Below are 21,476 nucleotides of genomic sequence, written 5' to 3'. Positions count from 1 at the left end.
TATTTTGAAAGTGAAAAAGATTTGGAATGCGGATTAATCTTTGACGAAATGTCCATTACACCTAAACGAAGTTACAATCCTTCAACTGCATCGTTAATAGGTAATGTAACATTTCCCAACCATGAAGGTATTGCTACGCATGCTATAGTGTTCATGCTTGTGGGTATATGTAATCGATGGAAGCATATAGTGGGATATCATTTCACTGGGAATAGTTTTGCTAGTAAAACTTTACAGGAAATAATATTTCAGATTATTAAAAAAAACTGGAGAAATGGGTTATCATGTGAACTTTATTACGTCAGACATGGGGTCGGGAAACATTGGATCATGGAAACTATTAGGTATAAGTACAGGTAGACATAGTGAAATAGTTAATCATGTTAAACATCCATTCGATGCAAGTCGATATCTACATATATGTAATAAGTGATCCACCACATATTTTTAAAAATTTGAAACAAGCATTAATTAACAATGGAACAATAACAATTTCTGATGACATAGTAATGAAATATAATTTATCTACAAATCAAGTACAATTGGAACATTTCAATGAATTGTTAAATATTTAAAATGATTCTGACATTTTGTTAACGCCTAAATTATATGTAGATAATATACAGTCCAATAATTTCAATAAAATGAAAGTAAATGAGGCTAGAAACATTTTTTCTAACGATGTTAGTAGTACTCTGCAACTATTAGCGGATGAAAATAATAAACCAGAATACATTACAACTGCGTGGTTTGTAAACATTGTCTCGAAATGGTTTATTCTCATGACATCAAGAAATTGTAGTGTAGCATTAGGCAAAAAACATGAAAATGTGTACAACACAAATGTTGAATTTTTAAATGAAATTATTAATATTTTTAATAAGCTAAAAATAGGTAATGGCAATTTTAAGCCAGTTCAGAGAGGTATATTAATTAGTACTAAGTCTATGCTTGAATTAACAGATTACCTTATAACACAAAAGAATTTTCAATTTGTTTTAACTTCTCGTTTTACTCAAGACATTATGGAAAATCTTTTTTCCCAAATAAGAATGAAAAATGTAATACCTAATCCGTAACAGTTTTCAAATGACTCAAAGTTAATTTCTGTTTCTCTGTATTTGAAAAGTACAAGTAATAGTAATTATGATAATGATAACAGAGAATATATATCCGGATTCGTCAAATATTTGTCTGAAGCAAAACAGAAAAGGAATTGTGATATTGATATAGATTTAAATAACAATAGCAATATATAATGGCAAAATCGTACCTTTTAATAAAAATTCAGCACCAATATTATCAAGTCTACATTTAAATAGTATACATTTATATAATATTGCTGGATATATTATATAATCGATTATGAAAATATGTAAACTTTGTAAAAATTGCATAAAATCAGTAGGATCCAAAACTGCTTTATCATATTCATTTACAAAATTAACACGATTAAAATGTTATACAAATAATTCTTTATTTTTTGTCAATATTGAAACGTTAAAAGTATTTATAAAATTTGAACAAATGTTTCAACACTATTTCAAGTATATTGTTTACTTAAAAAGCAGTCAAGCATTATTCTTAATTAAAAAATTTTCTACAGTTAAAGCAAACCATATTTTAAAATGTCATAGTTCACATTTACAAATCATTAAAAGATTTGTCATATTTAGGCTAAGAATTAGCAATAAAAAAAGTACTAAATGTAAAACGTACGATAGTAAGTCCATGGCAATGCACAATACGTAAATGTATTATGTATTTTTTATTTTATATTTCTTTATAATAATAAAGAAATTTTTTAAAAAATTTATTTCTTTTCTTATATACCTCAATTTTCAAAATCAAAATAACTTTAATAAAAAAAGATAAAACAATTTTTTTAGTAAGCATTACTTCAATCATATAATAGGTGCGTTCGGAGAGATGCTATTGGCTGGGGTCCACTTAGCGTTTCAAACGCTACAGAGCATTTGTAGCACTGATATGACTGGTCCATTTGATGCTTCAGAACGCTCCCAGCAACTCTGATTACGTCATCAATACATCATCGTTTTGCTCCCACTTCGCTTCAACTGCTTCACCTTGGGAGGTGGGTTGGCTGGAGCGTTCACGTAGCAATTGTAGCATTCGAAATAGTAATGGACCAATCGGAGCGTAGCGTTTGGAGCGTAACGTTCAGAGCATTTGGAAGAAGCAAGTGGACCGCAGCCATTAATGCTATTTCTGTCATTCTATGCTTGTTTTGGTTGGAAAATTGATTTTTCACAAAATAGATTAATTGCAAACGATTTTTAGAGTATCGATACGCACATCGCCCATTCCTACAATATTGACATTCGAATATTGGCGGGAATTGCTGAATAATGACGGACCAATCAAAATTGGCTGTTCTCGTGTCGCGACTCTGATTAGAGGGTCTCTAGCTTCGCGCAACTTAGCGCCGAGACACTACCTTAGAACATATATAAATGGAACGAGTTCCGAAGAACCACTCAACCGAGGTGGACGTGTTCCCTCTCGGCTTGGGTGTTGCGTCACCTCGACTATATTTTTGAAAAGCGTTGCCGGCTTTGACTGTGCCGTTATATTCAATTTCGGCTGCGGTCCACTTGACGCTACAAACGCTTCGAAGCGTTTTAGCAACCAATCAGAACAAAGAATTTTACAAATTGACTAATCAAAAACGCTTCGAAGCGTTTGTAGCGTCAAATGGACCGCAGCCTTCGACAGTCCGTTTATCCGTCTTGGAGTGCGGCCGTGCAGCGTGGAAACGTCGTAGCCGCAGACGTCCAGTGTTTGAAGGGGCGCCCCAACATTTTGATTACATCATCCTTTATTTTACTTGCCCGATTCGAGGTGGCCGGTGCATAGCATTCCTACTTACGATTAGCTTCAATTTACGCAGACCTCAATGGCCTAGTCCAACCTTGGTTGCCTAGCCAAAATCAGAAGAAGAAGAATATAAATGGAACGGGCATTGCCTATACTTCCCATGGCTCGCGCTGATGCAAACGTCTGTGCGAGAGAGAAAGGTAGTAAGGAATAAATGTTCCCAATGCGCATGCGCAGCATCACGTTTTACACATCTGTGTAATGTACGAATGTGTAAAAACACTAAACCAACTGCACAATTCACACAGATGACGGTGTTGCGCATGCGCATTGCGAACATTTATCCCTTACTATCTTTCTCTCTCGCACAGATGTGGCTCACGTTCAGCGTCTTATGCCCCTTCCATTTATATATGTTCTAAGGACACTACCAGTGTATCCAGATATATAACTATGGGTGCGGTCCACTTGGCGCTACAAATGCTTCGAATCGTTTGGAGCGTTGTTTTAACCGGTCCACATGGCACTTCAAATGTGTCCCAATAGCACGTATAAACGTCATTAATACATCACAGGTTTCCACTTCCACCTTATTTCCAATTGCTTCCAATGCTACTGCTTGGAGAGGTAGTTTAACTGAAGCGTTTAGTGAGAATATATAAAGCGCGGAAAAGCATAATAATAAACGAACGAAAGTATATCTGTAAAGCTGATTTTTAAATTTACATATTATATATCGTGGCATCGTGCTACATATATTACTACAAATCGTGCTGTATGGTATATTGTGTATATTACATTATTAAAAATAAAAATTATATAAACTATGCCGATTATAAGGTTACATGAAGGAGATACTGGAGTGATTCATAATCTAGAAGTTTCCGAAAAAGATGCTATTATCTTCATCATAAATATAAGTAAGCGATTCTGAAAAAACTTCACAGCGCACGTTAGCATGACTTTTATTTTATCCATAATTGCAAAATACGTACTAACGCTTCAAAACGCTTCAAAAATTGGTCCATTTGCATACTGTTGGCAGCATTAGTAGTGCTAATGGACCGTTCTATAGAAGCATATGAAAGTGAAAACGTTTGAAGCGTTTGTAGCGCCAAGTGGACCGCACCCTATATAATCGATGTTTATGAGATAATTAAAAAATCGCGCCATTGAATTATCTCAACGATACTTGTCGGTAATGCAGAACGAGTGTTCACGTCTCGGCTAAAGAACTGGCGGGGGATCTGCAATATCAACAATTCCTCGGTGATTAGCGCGGAAATAAACCCTATTTTTGGATTCGTGTCTCATTGACGCACGTGCTAAAGGCTAAAGATCAAACGGTTTCACAATGTGTCAAAAAATGTCCCCCGTCGATAGTAACGTCTTTTAAAACGCTTATTATCACGTTGGAAAATGTCGTGAGTAATATAATTCCCTGATTTTTCTTGATTTCCTCAAACTGGAGGTTTATCAGCCTCTCACGAATCTTCCAACGTGTCACTAGGTACTAATCATCGTTTGCTGAAGGTAAATAAAATTTGTTCGCTTTCATCGCTGCAACATCGTTGATTTCATGCTGCTCGTTCGTATACGATCGAAGTAGGGTCTTTGAGACGCATTGTCGGTCGTAGAAATCGCAGCATCGCATCACGATGAATTCGTGCAGAAAGAAGAACGAGGAGGTATTGGCGAAGGTCTTGGACTTATTCCTACTGCCGGATTACAACGTCGTCTCGCTAACCTACTTGGATCATCTGCTCACTCACATTGCGGAAAACACGAAGGAATGTAAGGAGCAATTAGTCAATTTTAGGCTTAATCGAAATAAATTAGCAAATAAAAAATTCCTGTAAGAGCCACACACATAAGGTGCTTACCATGACATAAGTCGATGCTGTCTTCTCGTTCTATCTTTGTTATCGAATGTCAAGAAAGATAGATTGTGTCAATTTGCGCCACCAAATGAAAAGCACCCTAAGGGCGACTGTTACCAACGCCGATTAACTTAATCGACAGATTAACTCAATCAGCAGAATTACCATTATAGATAGAAGATTTTCATTACTTTTATCACAATTAAGTATAGGAACGCAGAGAGAGAAGTATATCACGAAGAGATAAGGTTAAGAACGATATACAGTCTTGCGTTGACTACATTACATATTGAGTTAATCATTGATTAAGTTAATCGGCGTTGATAACAGTCGCCCTAAGTGTCCCTAAATAAATAGAACAACGTGTGAAATTATATAATGAAATTTTGCATAAAATTTATAATTTGTGATATACAGGTACATTTACAAAAATATACAGAAACTCTGATCTTTTGTAAAATATTGATATCTGTTTGCACAATTAACTTCGACATAGTATTTTGGCAAAACAGTAATAACAATATATTTGGCAATTAAATCTGAAAAGAAATTGTCCAATGATTGCTTATATTATTAATCAAAGAAATTACGATAAACTGTATAACCATTACATCCAACATGATTCGTTCAACCGAATAGTCATTAAATTTCTAAATTTATTATGTAATACAATATAAATTGAACACAATATATTAAATATTGTTCGGTATATACTTTGCTATTTAAATTATACAGGCGCTACAGTTGATTATGAGTATTATGAAGTCTTTCAAGAATGGATATCCAAGGCTTTAACGATATGGGAGACTGGACAGAAGGCTTCGCACCCTGTGATTACATTTACGCTGAAATTAGTGGGGATTATCTCACGGCATGAGCTACGTTATCACTACTGGCACTGCCAGGACGTGTACAATCGACTCTATAAAATTTTACAGTTGCACAGAGAGGATTTGCCTGCGTCCATTAAAATGGCATATACCATAATGCTATCAGACTTGATTGTCCATCGAAGCGGCAGACAGTGGGTGATACAGTCTGGTAAGGCAAAACTATGACACTAATGTCATTGACGTTTAATATTGATCTAAGTTGTTTTCCTTTTAGAAAACATATTGTTCTATCTTTTTTATTTGTTGAATGTCAAGAAGGATAGCAGAATGTTGTGTCTCTTAAAAAGAAAACAATCCTTTGTGTTTTGTAAAAAGTAAAAGAACAAAATATTTTAGGACATACACTGCCGTCGAAAAGTTTCCGGACATGGAACTTAAAATTGTATAATATTCAGATCACCGTAACTCGGTAAAAAAAAACATTGCAGACAAAAAATAAAAAACAGTCGAAAGCATGCTAAAGTATAAGTTTCAAGCTTTAAAATGCTTTTTTATTTTTTTATCTGCAATGATTTTTTACCGAGTTATGGTGATATGAATATTATGCAATTTTAAGTTCTATGTCTGGAAATTTTTTGATAATAGTGTATATATTTTTGAATTATATCATTCATTTATTACAACAGTGGTAAATTCAAAAATTTTCATTTTTAGTTGCTTGCAAAAAAGTAGTGGGAACATAAAGAAAAATATTCTTATTTTTCTACAATCAGTTATTATATAAAAATTGCATTTAAAATTAAAATTGTAAAATTTTGATGATTCGAAATTTTTAAACTTATTTTCTGGAGAACTTTGATTTTTTAGTTGTGTTTTTTTGTAATTGTAACAAGTGAGTAATATATAAATAAATATAAAATGATTTTGAAACATTGAGATTTATATATTAAGAATTTGCAAACGATATGACTGCAAATTATTATTCTCTTTCTAAATGCAATAGGTGTATGGGAGGATGTTGTAAAGTATGCACATTGGAATCAAACGATGTACGTTACCAGGGAGAGTCAGAAATTCTTATGGACCTTGTTACTGCATGAACATAAGAACATCGAGGCTTGTAAAGAGATCATTCTGACAGTTGCTGCTCCTCTGATGAGCAATATTTTGGATGGACAAATGCACCAGGCTCTGGAAACGTATCTGGAACAGAACAAGCTGTTGTGTTCCACGTTGAATTTATTGACTAACATCCTGGAGAACACTCTGTTCGCAAGTCTAGACAATAGCATTCCCGAATTGATCGAAAGACTTGTAGACCTTGAAATGCGGGTGAAGGCGTTGTTCGAAGCCTGTATCAGTACTAGATTCCTGCAACATGTGCACAAACTATTACTATTGTCGCTGTTCTTGAAACTGAAGCAAGGAATTAAGGAGCACACCACAGTGATCGAAACCGAAGCATGGCACAAGTTCTGCTACGGTATGTGTTACATTTTTATGATGCTGTTATCGAAGAAGGACATTATAGAACTAGTGAAGAACAACAAGTTCTCTATGACATATTGGAAGAAGCTGCTTGCGTTACATGAATTTGTTCTGCCGGAGCAGCATAAGTTCGAGCATCAAGCTATCGCCATAATGGTAAGTCAATCGCAAATAGAGAAGAAAATGATTCTATCTAACGGTAACTTACTCGGTAACTTACTCGGTACATTACGAATTATCCAGTAATTTTGGAAAGCTGGCAAAACTTCAAGCTATCGCCATAATGGTAAGTCAATCGCAAATAGAGAAGAAAATGATTCTATCTAACGGTAACTTACTCGGTACATTACGAATTATCCAGTAATTTTGGAAAGCTGGCAAAATGGTAATCTAAAAAAAAATATCTATTATTAACCGTCAAAAACAACGAATTTCATCAAAATTATTAATAAATTATTTTATCGTAATTTTACTATAAGCAATCGTCGCGTTGAATCTGATGGTTTTACATCTCTAGTTGCAGTTCATGCGTTCATGTATGTGGTTGGATAGTAATATTAAAAGTAAACTGCTTTTAATTCATTAACAGATAATACCACTGTGCGTGTGTATAAAGAAGAATCATTTGAATCACGATCTCTTTGATATGTTTATTAATAAAATTTTCGACGTAACATGTGTGCCTGTACAAAGATTACTTTACAACATGAGGGACATTATACGAAAGAGTGATCTTCCGATGGAGCAAATTTGTAAAGTTTCTATCGATCTACTTCTTGAGATATCAGACATAATGGACAGAGTGAGTACATCCGATTCGTTAAATTAAATTAATTTTTATCAACTTTTGTAATTTTAATTGTTTGCCTTTTTCCAGGACGTCGCTGTAATCACTTTCCAAGCTTTAAGCCACGTTTTGAAAAGTTACATGCCGGACATATGGGGGTGTGGGCAAGCGAGAAACTGCACGTCAGACGTAAATAGCACCTCTCCTTCGGAGCATCCACGAAAACTTCTGTACAAATCGATATTGGATGGTGATCCCATAGTCGACTCTCCTATTCTATTGGCGTCGCTGCTCGATGGCTTGGCTGTCATGACAGAAAAATTCAAACTGAAATGGCAGGAATGTGTGGAAACGATATGTATGTTGTCCCTCGCACAGGAGATTCTCAATCATCCCGGAATATTACCAACGGTAAAAGATTGCTGAAATCAGAGTAATGAATTAATTAAGATTAATATATAATAATAAACAAGGCTATGAGAGTCAATACTGCGTTAGAATTGCAGGAAATTAATCAATTATGTGTCGATACTTATAAAAATTGTTTAATTAAGACAGACGTTTCGGCCTACTTCCGGGCCATCTTCAGTATACAGAGAACGTCGATAGCACTTCCATCCGAACCAACGAGTTATCGTTCACCTTATATCGACCTTATACGACTCGCTTAGACGTAATTTAAACCATTGTGACAACTTCTACATTTCCATGCATATATTGTGTATTAATTTATTTGAAACTTTTACATTCGAACGGTACCCTTCGATTCAATCTGGCCACAAGAACTACGAATCTTGTTCCAACTATGAATATAAGGTGAACGATAACTCGTTGGTTCGGATGGAAGTGCTATCGACGATCTCTGTATACTGAAGATGGCCCGGAAGTAGGCCGAAACGTCTGTCTTAATTAAACAATTTTTATAAGTATCGACACATAATTGATTAATTTCCTGCAATTCTAACGCAGTATTGACTCTCATAGCCTTGTTTATTATTATATATTAATCCTAATTTGACATTTTTGAGAGTTCTATTTTGAATTTAATGAATTAATTATTTATGCGAGAAGAATCGAGTCGAATAGTCATTACTTAGAAAAAGAGCTGAGAAATAATGATCCAAATTTTAATTTCTATTTAGATTTGTGTGAAAGCATTGAAATTGTGCAAGCTCGCCATCCATAACTTTATGCCGCCTAATTTGGCATTACTCGTGGATTCGGACAGCAACATGAACGAGATTGGACCTACGCTCTTTAAAAGATTGCACGATCCCAACTGGGAGGTGCGAGACAGTGTCCTCGAGGTTCTCAACACCATCGCGACTATTTCTGAAGACAGTAAGCAAATCAGAATATTGAAACTGATATAGGTGGTCTCTTTAAGTTTTATTTGTTTCAACAAATACAGAACATATATATAATCAACGTATAATAAAATATAGAAATATTTAATCTTTTTATAGAATATCCGGCATTCCAGGATTTTCTGTTGATCAATCAGTTTCCAACAGTGGCGGTCGAGATCATTAAAACAGACAACGAGAGTTACGTGCGAGCGTCAGCGTTAACATTTATCGCGACTATGGTACGCATCAACAAGCTGTGGGAGCTGCAATTGTCGCAAAAAAATTTAACCGTACGTACATTTGTTCATCGTTTCCAAATATCGTTGAAGAAGATTAGTTATGACTTAACTGATTTTTACAGGAAACGGCGATTTATCTACTCAAAGACGAGAGCGAAGCGATAGTCAGAAGAGATGCTGTGAACCTAATTAAGGAATTGTATGTTCATCAGAAGTGGTCGTATGTATAGTTTTTTTAAATTTATGTGTTAATACTCTTGACATGCATTATACGATAATCAATGTATTTGCAGGAAAGAAATCATTGATTCAATGTTGCGAGCGATGTGCATGGCAGCTGTATTTGATCTGCACTGGGAGGTGAAGACGAATGCATTATCCTTCTGGGATCACTTTGTTAAGTCGCACTTGACGGATCAGGGAATGCTTGATGACTCATTCCCAAACGTAACATTCTCCAAGGAGCACAGAAAGATCGTAGCATTGAACGAAACCGAAATTAAGCGAAGGCTTAATAAAGCACTAGACGAGTTGGCCAGGCAAAGTTGCCTAGGAGTAAGTAAATAATTAGAATTCTGATGTGTATTGAGTGAATTTTATATCTTTAAATTTATCAGCCCATAAATAATTGGATGTGAATAGATGAATTGATATAATTTATAAATTATTAATATTTATTTTGTACGTAATAAAAATAGTGAGAATTAATAAATATTTAATCCCTGAATGGTTTTCTTTTTCAATCTTCTAGGTACTTCTGGTTACTCTGAAGGACGATAGCGATTTCGAGGTGTGCAAAGCGTCCGCCGCGATAATCAGCAAGTTAAAAACCTGCTTACTCAAATACAAATTGAACGAACCGCCGTCGCCGGTCGAAAACCACGCGACTATAGACACCGTCTATGTTAAAGAAACATCGCCCGTTTCCTCGACTATCTGTGACAAGAAATCACGAAATGCCTCAAACGTTATTGAGGAAATCGTGGACGCAAACGATGCCAATCTGCTCGAAACCATCTATGAGAACTCCATGAATATGGACGCCGAGATGACGATAGAGGAAGAAGAGAAAGAGGAGAAGAAAACACTCCGTTACATCTCGTCCGTAACCCGCCAGGATTTCCTCCATGCGATCTTCAACTGTGACATTGATGCTTATATCGAGGAAAAGAATCGCTGGCTGAAGACCTATACCAGTAGCTTTGAGTCGATTTTAGACGACATACTGACGATGCATAAGCAGAATGACGTCAACTCGATGGACTGCTATTGAAATCATGGCAATGTCGCTTTACGTGTGTCTTAACATATTAAAGGCCGGTCATCTAAAATTAGATGTTATGGAGATCAACATTAAACGGCTGGTTTTCTAAAGAAGAGTTTGTTATAAAGAACTTTTTATAGTATGTACTTAAATACACAGGCATTATCAATTATCTCTATTCTAGTCTGTAATCATTCTCACTTCGTAAACTATTGCATCTATTTTCAAAACTCCAAATTTCGTCAACACAGATGAATATAATGTACACAAAATATCGCCGGTCGATAATGTGTTAAGCAGCAATATGATGTGCATTCTTTTCTTACATTGGATGACATGTTGATTGTCAAATATTGCATATATAAAGTTATTGTATATATTTGAACATTTTCCTAAAATCAAGTTAAAATCGAGCATTCTATGAAGCAGTCCCTTAAAATCTATAAAACATTTTGTTGCATTTTAATTTTTCTTACGTATATCTTTCAATCTGTTCTTTTATTATAGTATTGTTCTTCCATATACATTTTTCTTATTTCTCCTTTGAATAGCAAGTAAGAAATCGTGTAATGTTCTTGTTTTTATTCGTGTAACAACGCAGGTTTAATGGCATTGACATTTTGTATATCGTTAATGTAAACATTGTAAACAATAAAATAGGAAACCAAAGAAAATTTATATGCGTCTTGAAGAATAGATACGCAAACATTGCGTTTACATATAAAAGTGATGCATGGGGTTTTTCCCTCGTTTTTATCTTAATGGATATCTGTTTCTGATTGAAATAACATATTAAACAGTTTCTGTTTATTTTATATTTGTTTGTTTTCCAAAGATTAGATATTGCAATGGTAATTTACATCACTAGGTAATAATCATCTTATATATTATATTATATACGAAACTCTTATATACACGAGGATCGTCTGAAAAGTTTTAAGCCTCATCATGAAGATGGCGTTACTCGTCAAAGCCATTCTGATATTATAATCGTGATACTTACGAAAGATGTCTGTGACAGTTGTGGCCACTTTGGACGTTCAGTTCTTGTTTGACAATCATTTGTGTCGACAATCATGTTTTGTAAAAATGGAAAAAATTGAATATCGTGTTATAATTAAATTCTTGCATTTGAAAGGCAATACGTCTACGCAAATTAAAGCCGAGTTGGACGCTGTTTACGGGGACTCTGCCCCATCATTTGCCACCGTGAAAAGATGGGTAGCTGAATTTAAACGTGGTCGTACCAGCTTAGCTGATGATGAGCGTTCGGAACGGCCAACAACTGCGACCACCACCGATGACATCGAAGAAATTCATCAAATGATAATGGACAACCGTCGAATTAAGATTAGGGAGATAGCAGCAGTTGTTAGCATATCAAGAGAACGTGTCATATATTGACTGAAGAATTAGGCATGCGTAAGTTAACCGCGCGTTGGGTGCCGCGCTTGCTCACTCTGGATCAAAAACGCATTCGAATGAACATTTCTAAGGCCCTGTTGGAGCGGTTTAAGCGAAACGAGTCGGATTTTTTGCGTCGATTAATAACGGTTGATGAAATTTGGATCCACTTTTGCATTTGAAAGGCAATACGTCTACGCAAATTAAAGCCGAGTTGGACGCTGTTTACGGGGACTATGCTCCATCATTTGCCACCGTGAAAAGATGGGTAGCTCATTTAAACGTGGTCGTACCAGCTTAGCTGATGATGAGCGTTCGGGATCAACAACTCAATCCAAACAGTGGACTGCGAAGGGTGAACCTGCTCCGAAGAAAGCGAAGACGGTTTTATCGGTGGGAAAGGTGATGGCGACTGTTTTTTGGTACAGTCATGGAATTGTGTTGATCGACTATCTTGAAAAAGATAAAACAATAACAGAGATGTACTGCGCATCATTGCTTGACAAGCTGAAGGCAGAAATTGAGAAAAAACGACCGCAAAAAGAAGAAAGTGCTGTTCCATCAAGATAACGCACCGTCTCTCTTCGTATCACACTTCGGCGGTCGCTATCGAGGGGGTAACCATTAGCTGAAATATTGTCCCACAGATTACATGATTTCATCTGATTACAAATAATTTTTTTCACTACTATAAAGTAATTTGATAAAGTATACGATTTTATTTAATATTATATAATAATTTCTCGTGGTTGCATATGTAATTATCGGATTATACATAGAGATTTTATATAAATTTCATAATAATTTCGAGGATTCTGTCCCACGATTACATTAAGTGGTTACCCTCTTAGCATTTGAAAAAGAAGTGCTGTTCCATCAAAATAACGCACCATCTCACACTTCGGCGGTCGCTGTGGCAAAAATTGATGATTTACGGATCGAATTAAACCGTATTTACTAGATCTGACCCCCAGCGACTTTTTTCTGTTTCCTAGGCTCAAAGTTTGGCTCGGAGGACAGAAATTTTCATCGAACGAGGAGGTCATTGCATCCGTACGCCTATTTTGCAAAGCAAGACGCTGAGTATTATTTGAATGGATTAAAGGGGTGGGAGCATCGCTGGAAAAAATGTATCGACTTAAAAGGAGACTATGTGGAAAAATAAAATTGAATTTGACCGAAAAATTACTTGTTTCTATGTTGGGCTCAAAACTTTTCAGACGACCCTCGTATATATTATATACGAAATTTTGGAAAAATATTATTCTGTGATTGAAAAAAATTCGAAAAAAATTTTAAATTTTTGATCATGTTTTGAATTTTTTCTATCGCACAATAATATTTTCCATTCAACATTTTATATAAATACATATATGTGTATGAAATGGCAAGATTTGCGAAACAAATTTCTGATTTTGAGAGATAACTATTTTAAATTTGCACGAATTTAGCTGACAATGATTTCTTAAACAATTTTTTTATGAATTGTTTATATTTCGTATGAATGAATTACACAGAGTTATCCAGACAATTTTAATTAATTATATATTTTTACACTATGCAGTTAACATAAATAAATTAAACATAGTTATTGTATAAAATTCTTTACAATTTGTGTAAAGAGTTTTGTATAATTGAAAAAATTTGATAGTCATTTGAATAATTTGAATTAAGTAATTTAAAAATATATGACTAACCGACATAGTGGCTAAATTCATTCAAGTTTATTTTAAATTCATCAAACCGAGATTTTCCCTCGATTCGTAACAAAAATACATTCAACAAAAGTCAATTAATGGTACGTCTAAGTAAATACGACAATATGACGTGTTTGCAATTAATATTGTATAGATCAGTATTTATAGTCCATTCTTATTTTAAGACCGTCTTAAGTAATGGCTTAAATTAAAATGCTAATAGATTATTAATTTTAATCTTTCGTTTTAACTTTTTATCTTTTTCTAGTATTAAGGATTGGAAAAAGATAAAAGCCGATATTCGTAGTCTGTTCTCTTATTTCAAAATCATTTTAAGTGATGTCTTAAAATAGTAAAATACAGCTCCTGTAATTGACTTCCCGGGAAAAAATGCTTTATATATATACATATATGGATATATTGCATATATATTATAACTATATATAAAATATGTCAATTTTATATATAATTATATTATATATGAAATATTTTTTCCTGAATTATGAATTATGACATTTTAAGACGATTTTAAATATAAGAACCGAACTATGTTATAAATAAATACCGGCCAAAGAATAAATTAAACTGAGTAAATTAAAGTTATAATTTACTTTGGAATGATATGTGACTGTTCTTCTTGACAGCCCTTTTCGAAGCAATGCGTACGCCGCGCAACGTTAACGCGCATGCGCATGCGGGATCGCCCTTTCAAATGCCGTCCGCCGTCGCAGTATCGCACAGCCGGCAACTCCGGCAAATCGTCAGTAATGCGCGAACCTTTGCGCAGGAATGTAGTTGATAAAGTGTGTTGATTTTGCAATACGAAAGAATACGAAAAGAAGAAACGAGAAAAAACTACAGTCTCGTGTATAATTGATACACCACTCGTACATTGTCTCGAGATTAACAGAAAAGTGCGTCGCCTGGAAAAGTGCTGATCCAGCCCGATGTCGTATTATTTTCGCGATTCGCCGAGATTCGCGGACCGACTGAGCGGCATGTCCGACGATGAGTTGCTGCGGGAAATGAAGCAGCGATTCAACAAGGACAAGGGGGACACGTTCTTCGAGTCCGACAGGTCTACCAGGGCCGACTCCTTCGACCGGCCCTTCCCGCATTTTCCTAGAGTGAGTATATATTATTCATCAACCACCAACTCGTATAGCAGACTTTATCCGGTCGAGAGACATTCTGGTGCGTTCCAAAACTCGATTATGTCAACTCCAGTATCTTCTAACTTTCCTTGTGGAAAAATTTGTCCGAATGTATCCGAAATTATCTAAAAAAATGTAGTCAAAATGTGTCCGAATTCATCCTAAATGTCTCCGAAAATTGTCGAAATGTACAAATTCGGACAAATTTGGACAGTTATAGATAAAATGAGATACTTTTCGTCAAATTTTGGTAATACTGTCTGAATTTGTTAGAATTTGTCATTTTTTATATTTTTTTGGACAAACTCTAACAAGTTTTTATGTTCGCGTTGCTCGAAATCCTCGAATATTTTTGCACTTAAAATTAGATATAATATATTTGACATTAAGTAAGTACAAAAAATACAATTAACGCGAACAGACTTTTTGTTCAATATTCGGTGAACAACAAGGATAAAATAATACTCGAATTGACAGAGTTGAATTTTGGAATGCACCCCTGGAAACATCCTTAGGTCGTCCTCTGGACGTCTTTAAGGAGGTCTGGCTGAATGGAACTTAAGGAGAAAGTCAAAATAATGTAAATTTGACGTCATATTGACCGAAATTATATCATTTTTTTGTCATGATTCAGTCGATATGACATTAATTTTGATTTTCTTCCTTGGTGAAAATTTTTCTCATAATTTTTATACGAATTGGAACATTTTTCAGAAATACTCTGAAATATTCGGAAAGTTTACATCTTTTCTCAGAATTTTTCATACAAATGAATTCTGAAATTTCTCATCTCATAACTTTTAAAAAATATGTTTAAATTTTTTAGATTTTATAACATTTCATCAGAAATTATACTTACAAAAAATCTTAAAAATCTTACGATATTTCATAATTAACATATATGAAAAATTCTGAGAAAAGATGTAGATTTTCTGAGAAATGTTCCAATTTGTATAAAAATGTGAGAAAGTTATAAAATTATAGAGAAATTCTGAAAAAAATTATATAGAAATTTTGAAAAATTATATAAAAAATTCTGAGAAAAATTTTCATCAGGATTGTCCTCCTGGGTATCATTCATTCGTCGCGCCCTTCTTCCTCGTTCGCGCGGAATTCACGATCGCGTCCGCGGTATGCCTGTGGAATGCCGCGGCGTGCCTTTTCACCGATCTTTATTCTCCCCTCGCTTCCCACTCGTCTCACGATCGATCGATCACGTCGAAGGGAAACGAATCTTTGCGTTGTTTAACGCTCGGTTTAACGTTCCCTTTTCGCACCGTTTGCCTACGTTTGCCACCAAATATGCGAAGTTTAAAGGTTTATCTTCTGTACCTGCATCCCATACAGCACAAATTATTCCAGCAATATTGCAGCAACATTACAACAATATTTCAGTAATATACTGCAGTAACCTAGACGGTACAGAATATTTATGATAAATATTTATTATTATTCATTTTTTTAAAATGCTATATAAATATTTTATACACATTTTATATAAAGCTTTATTCGAGAGAGAGAAATATTATTAAAAAATATACTAAATATTTAATGTAATATTTATGATAAATATAAATAAATATTTCTGGTATTTTTTACTTCAATTATAATGTCTTTTATTAAGTATTTTCATAATATTTACTACAAGATTTACAATGAACATTTCATAATATCTATAATAAATGTTTATGATCTGAGACCACAAAAATATTTACAAAATATTTAAAATAAGTCTATTTATAAATATTGTGTACTGTTTGGAAACATTATGATAAGCCTTTTACTTTTTAATATTTAACATAAAAGGAATTTTGTCTAATGTAAAACATAATTTAAAAAATAATTGTCTAAAAAGAATTCCCCTACAACACAAAGTTGCATAAAAGTTGTAGCATAATACTACAACAATACTGCAGCAACATTGCAGAGATTTTGCAGCGATATTGCTGCAAATTCTGTGCTATATGGGTTACGATATATTTTTATTAATGAATTAAAATTATGAGGTGAAATATAAGTAAACTTCAGCGTATTGATTATTTCAGTAATATTGCATTAAGATTATGGTAAATTTTACTTTTTACATTTTACTTTTTAATAGCATAAAAGGAATTTTGTCTAATGTAAAACTCTTAAAAAATAAATGTCTAAAAAGAATTACGATTCTTATTAATGATTTTAAAAAAGTGAGATAAACATCGACGTATAAAGTTCAGTGTATTGATAAAGGAGGATGCGATTATTAATAGATACGTCGTTTACGTCTTCGTTGCCGCGGCATCACGCGCGAAATTTAAATCGCAACGAACAAATCGGAGCACGTCGCGCATGCTGCGCCGAATTTCTTTATATTTATAGCATCGTCCCAATTCTCTTTTTCGAAGCGATGATTGTGTCGGTCGTTTAAACGAAGGTTTCGCTGCGATGTCGATTTGCAATTTTTCTCCGATTTGTCGGTTTATTCTTGTCATTACGATATTTTCAGATCGCACGACGATAAAAGCAAAACGATTCATGATCGTGCAAGTCTCTTGTTTAATTAAAACTTTTCTCCGAGTAAATGCGAGACCGTAAACGCAGGTAAATATTGATTCGCATCGATCGAAGATTAACTTCGTGTTGACAATGACGGACGAGTTCCGATATCTCGTCACTTGAAGACATTTCCATTGCTAGTCGTCATTTCTAAAAAGATTACCTGATCAGATTGCTCGTAAAAGATCTGTTTATATAATTTATTATTAGACTTTTTTTATTACCAGCAGAAGAGAAACAGAACGAATTTCTCCAGTATAATGTCACACTAAAAATATCGTAACAATCGAGACAGGAGGAAATAGAATAGTTTATTTACTTCAATTTACATGCCAAGAAGAGACTTGGCTCACATTATAAACTTAATCACACACATCCATCCATTTCTCATAAATTAATGATTAATTGAATGTAACAATTAGCCTTTACAGAAATTCAATTTAATACTAAAAATTACTTATTTTGAATATTAAAAGCATTAAATGATTTGCTTTTTATTATAAAAAAATAAATAATTAATTACTATTTTTCAGTATTAAATTTTTGTAAGAATAATATACATAAATCACCGTGTATCGACTTTTTTATTATATAATCTAATATAGTTTTTAGCTTCTTTTTATTATACCATTTATATTATTAACTTATTATTATTGCAAAATTTTTACACAGAGAAGAAAAGGGAGGAATAAAGGATCGTTTATAAGACTTTTCATGCAGTTTTTAGCTATAATCCTTCTATTTCACTTGAAAATGTTTTTATCTTTATTTATTTTTAGAAAAATCATTATCAGAATCGAACTTATCAGGCACTCGTTCGATTCTTCTTCATTAAGTATAAGAGTCGAGGAAAAAAATTTCTGACACATTTAAACGAAGAAGACCGAAGAGGATACTGGTGCCTAATAATATCTATTTTTACGTGAATCTTACAATTCAAGCAAAACTGTGATTCGATTGTGCATTTATCGGTCTTGAAACATAATCTTGAACTGAAGTGAAGTATATAATGTAACAAATTAAATTGATAAGCAATTTAATAATACAGATACTAATACATCTTAAAACACTGTGAAGAATTTATTGCCAAAATGTCATTCTAGTCAGGATTCAAACCTGGATCTCTCTACATTTCATGATGGGCGTCTTAGCAATTCGACCATCGGCAAAAATTTTTAATATTACGTAGTCCGAATAACTCCGCAATCGGAAATGCGTACACTGATCGTGGACATTTTCCGGACACCCCTTAGCTTCAATATCCTGCGAGTCGAAAGAGTCTTTATCGCTTATCGTCGTTCGTGAATAGGACGGAGAAGCGTCGTGTTCAGCTGGACCCTCCCAAAACGAATTTCGACGGCACACATCGAGGGGTAGGCCACCCCTATCGATCTTGGTTTACTCGGGAAGCAGCGCATTTCCGACCTTCTTGTGCGTGTATGTGTATACATGTATTTATATCCTAGCCTAGGAGTCCCTTAACAACAAGAGATATCTTTGATGAGAAATTCCGCAAGTTTCATTGTTCAATTTTTGGATACGTTTTGCACGTCCCACATGTAACAATTCTGTACGTTCATTTATACTATATTTCCAAATATTCTAAAAGTTCGAAAGTTAAAAGTGAAAAATTGAAATTGATTCCTGAGGAGAATTCCAAAGAAGATCGAAACATTCAGTCGAGATGAATGACATCATGATATTTTAATAAACCAGTAAAAGTTTTTATACAACTTTTATTTTATACAACAATTTACGCATTGTTAATCACGCTGCACTCTCATTCATTGTTTAATTCTTACTGGAAACTTTCTAGCTAGGAGACACAATTAAACGCAGTGTAACATACAGGAGCACTGTGCCCTGGTAAAAAAAATTCGCTGAAATTATTCTATGTTTTGGAACATTTCAGCGAAATTGCTGAAAATTTGCTAAAAATAAATTTTTCAACTAAATATCACTGAAATTAAACTAAAATTTTTCTAAAATGCTGAAATTTTGCTGAAAAGTGTTCTAAAACGTGAAATAAATTCAGCGAAATTTTTTCACTAGGGTATAAAACTGTTTGTTGTCTAATCAAAGCTGCCAAATTTTTACAGCACACTGAAATTTTTTATCTTTTCTAAATAGATAGTAGCCATACGTTTGACACATAAGCCTCAACTCAACTTTTTGGCTGTGTACATACATGGTATAAGAATATAAAGTATTCATCCATTGGGCACATAATGTCGGCAGACTAGATCAAAACGACTAATCAAATGCTTACCCTAAAATTAGTGGAATGCACATGGTAGCAATCAGGTTCCTTTTGACAATTTGGGACAACATTTTGATTGACCGAAGAACAGTCGCCATGTTCAAGACAACTGCGCATCCATCCTTGGGATTTATTTTCTTATATCCTGTGTAGTGTCTCAGACAGCATATAGAATATTTAGGATAAAATTTATTATTATTCATTTTTTGAAACATTATATAAATATTTTATACATATTTTATATAAAGTTTTATTCGAAATATTATTAAAAAATAGACTAAATATTTAATATAATATTTATGATAAATGTAAATAAATATTTCTATAGTAAGTGTTTTTTATTGTAATTATAATGTCTTATTAAGTATTTCCATAGCATTTACTACAAGATTTACAATAGATTAAGTAAATATTTAATTAGTACATAAAGATTTATTATAAATATATTTCATAATATTTATAATAAATATTTATGATTTACACTCAATCTGAGACCACAAAAATATTTACAAGATATTTAAAATAAGCCTTACAAATATTTTGTAAATGTTTTATAAATATTGCATTCTGTCTGAGGTATACATATGAGTCGTATTGTATCGTTAAAAAGCATTGTGTTAAATATTGTGTCACTTTCTGTCTGTGCTCTCATTGTTGTTATTAAAATTGAAAAGTGCAACTTGCAGTGAAAGGTTTAAGATAACTTTTGCTATAAAACGGTCGCGAAAAAGGAATTCGCAAGAAATCCGTTCACTCGCTCGACAGATATCGATTGATAATGTTCCGGGAAACGATAATGCGCGCGTTGTGTGCTCTGCACGCGAGGCATGTTAATTGGCGCATTGACAATGCGAAACAGGTGATTCGGTTATGTATAGAGACGGAAAGATAGAAGAGAAGAGAATAGAAGAGAAGAGAGAAGCGTGCTTCGTTACATAAAGCGAATTGTTGTGTCATTGGTACATGTGTGTGTGTGTGTATTTCCAGATGATTTTTTTCCCACAGTCGTTTTCCTTTTAAGGTACCTTTTCATGCTAACGCTCATTTTTAACGTTGAACAGATCACGTGAAAATTGACACTTGATATTCATCAATTTTGACCACGTGACCTATTTTGATAAAAACGAATGTCGAGTGTCAGCATAAAATTATACCTTATAAGTTATCCTTTATTCCGGCTCAAAAGAAAGCAAAACTCTTACAATGGCGTCATTTAACGTTTGTACTTGAAGTACCTCTATTCTTGAAGATATGCGAAAGTTCTTTAGGACAAGTGGGATGTACGAAGGATATGTCCTTGAGAATTCTGTATGGTCAAGTTCTCGTGTATTTTTAACGGGGGACCATCGATGGTATCCCGCTATAAGTCGAAGGTACCATTTAGTTATTTCCTATCCTCGTTTTCGATTAGAAAAATGCAAATTAAATGAAGATTTATCTTAATTTTATTTACGTCATTAAAATTATTTTTATTATATTCACATCTTTTCAATATTCTATACTGCATATTTAATTTTAAAAAATGAAAATAATCAGTGACGCATAAATTGACATCATTGGCGGTTCTAACGTTTAAAGCAACAGAGATATTTGAGACACTAACGTTCGATAACCCATCCTTCCAGACAGCAAAAAATATTTAGAAAATGTTTACAAAATATTTATAAATATTTATAAGGCTTATTTTAAATATTTTGTAAATATTTTTGTGGCCTCAGATCATAAACATTTATTATAAATATTATAAA

General features: G+C 33.7%; 2 protein-coding genes across 6 annotated transcripts in view; both read left to right on the top strand.

Annotated features, from left to right (window-relative positions):
• The first annotated feature begins 4,199 nt into the window (after positions 1–4,199).
• LOC108770504 (uncharacterized) lies at positions 4,200–10,687 on the top strand. 5 transcript variants are annotated; one of them, XM_018522139.1, is made up of 11 exons: positions 4,200–4,262; positions 4,372–4,632; positions 5,454–5,759; positions 6,555–7,195; positions 7,629–7,841; positions 7,917–8,237; positions 8,969–9,167; positions 9,293–9,465; positions 9,537–9,634; positions 9,708–9,969; positions 10,166–10,687. In XM_018522139.1, exons 2-11 carry the CDS (start codon positions 4,497–4,499, stop codon positions 10,685–10,687), a joined length of 2,871 nt encoding a protein of 956 aa, XP_018377641.1. In that variant the 5' UTR covers positions 4,200–4,262; positions 4,372–4,496. The 5 variants fall into 5 exon arrangements, with proteins under 5 accessions (XP_018377641.1, XP_018377643.1, XP_018377639.1 ...); XM_018522141.1 differs by having other exon boundaries at positions 4,238–4,262; positions 4,476–4,632; XM_018522137.1 differs by having other exon boundaries at positions 4,245–4,262; positions 4,349–4,632.
• Positions 10,688–14,539: 3,852 nt separating this feature from the next.
• stv (BAG domain-containing protein starvin) overlaps positions 14,540–21,476 on the top strand; it is an 18,981-nt gene continuing 12,044 nt past the window's right edge. The window contains exon 1 of the mRNA XM_018522135.1: positions 14,540–14,906. Coding sequence (XP_018377637.1) covers positions 14,727–14,906 — 180 coding nt within the window. The 5' untranslated portion in view covers positions 14,540–14,726. The remainder of the gene's footprint in view (positions 14,907–21,476) is intronic.

The sequence above is a fragment of the Trachymyrmex cornetzi genome, unplaced genomic scaffold (assembly GCF_001594075.2).
Source record: "Trachymyrmex cornetzi isolate Tcor2-1 unplaced genomic scaffold, Tcor1.1 scaffold1273, whole genome shotgun sequence".
In the NCBI taxonomy this organism is placed as follows: Eukaryota; Metazoa; Arthropoda; class Insecta; order Hymenoptera; family Formicidae; genus Trachymyrmex; species Trachymyrmex cornetzi.
The sequence above is the reverse complement of the archived record's forward strand: the minus strand, read 5'-3'. Positions and strand labels throughout refer to the sequence as shown.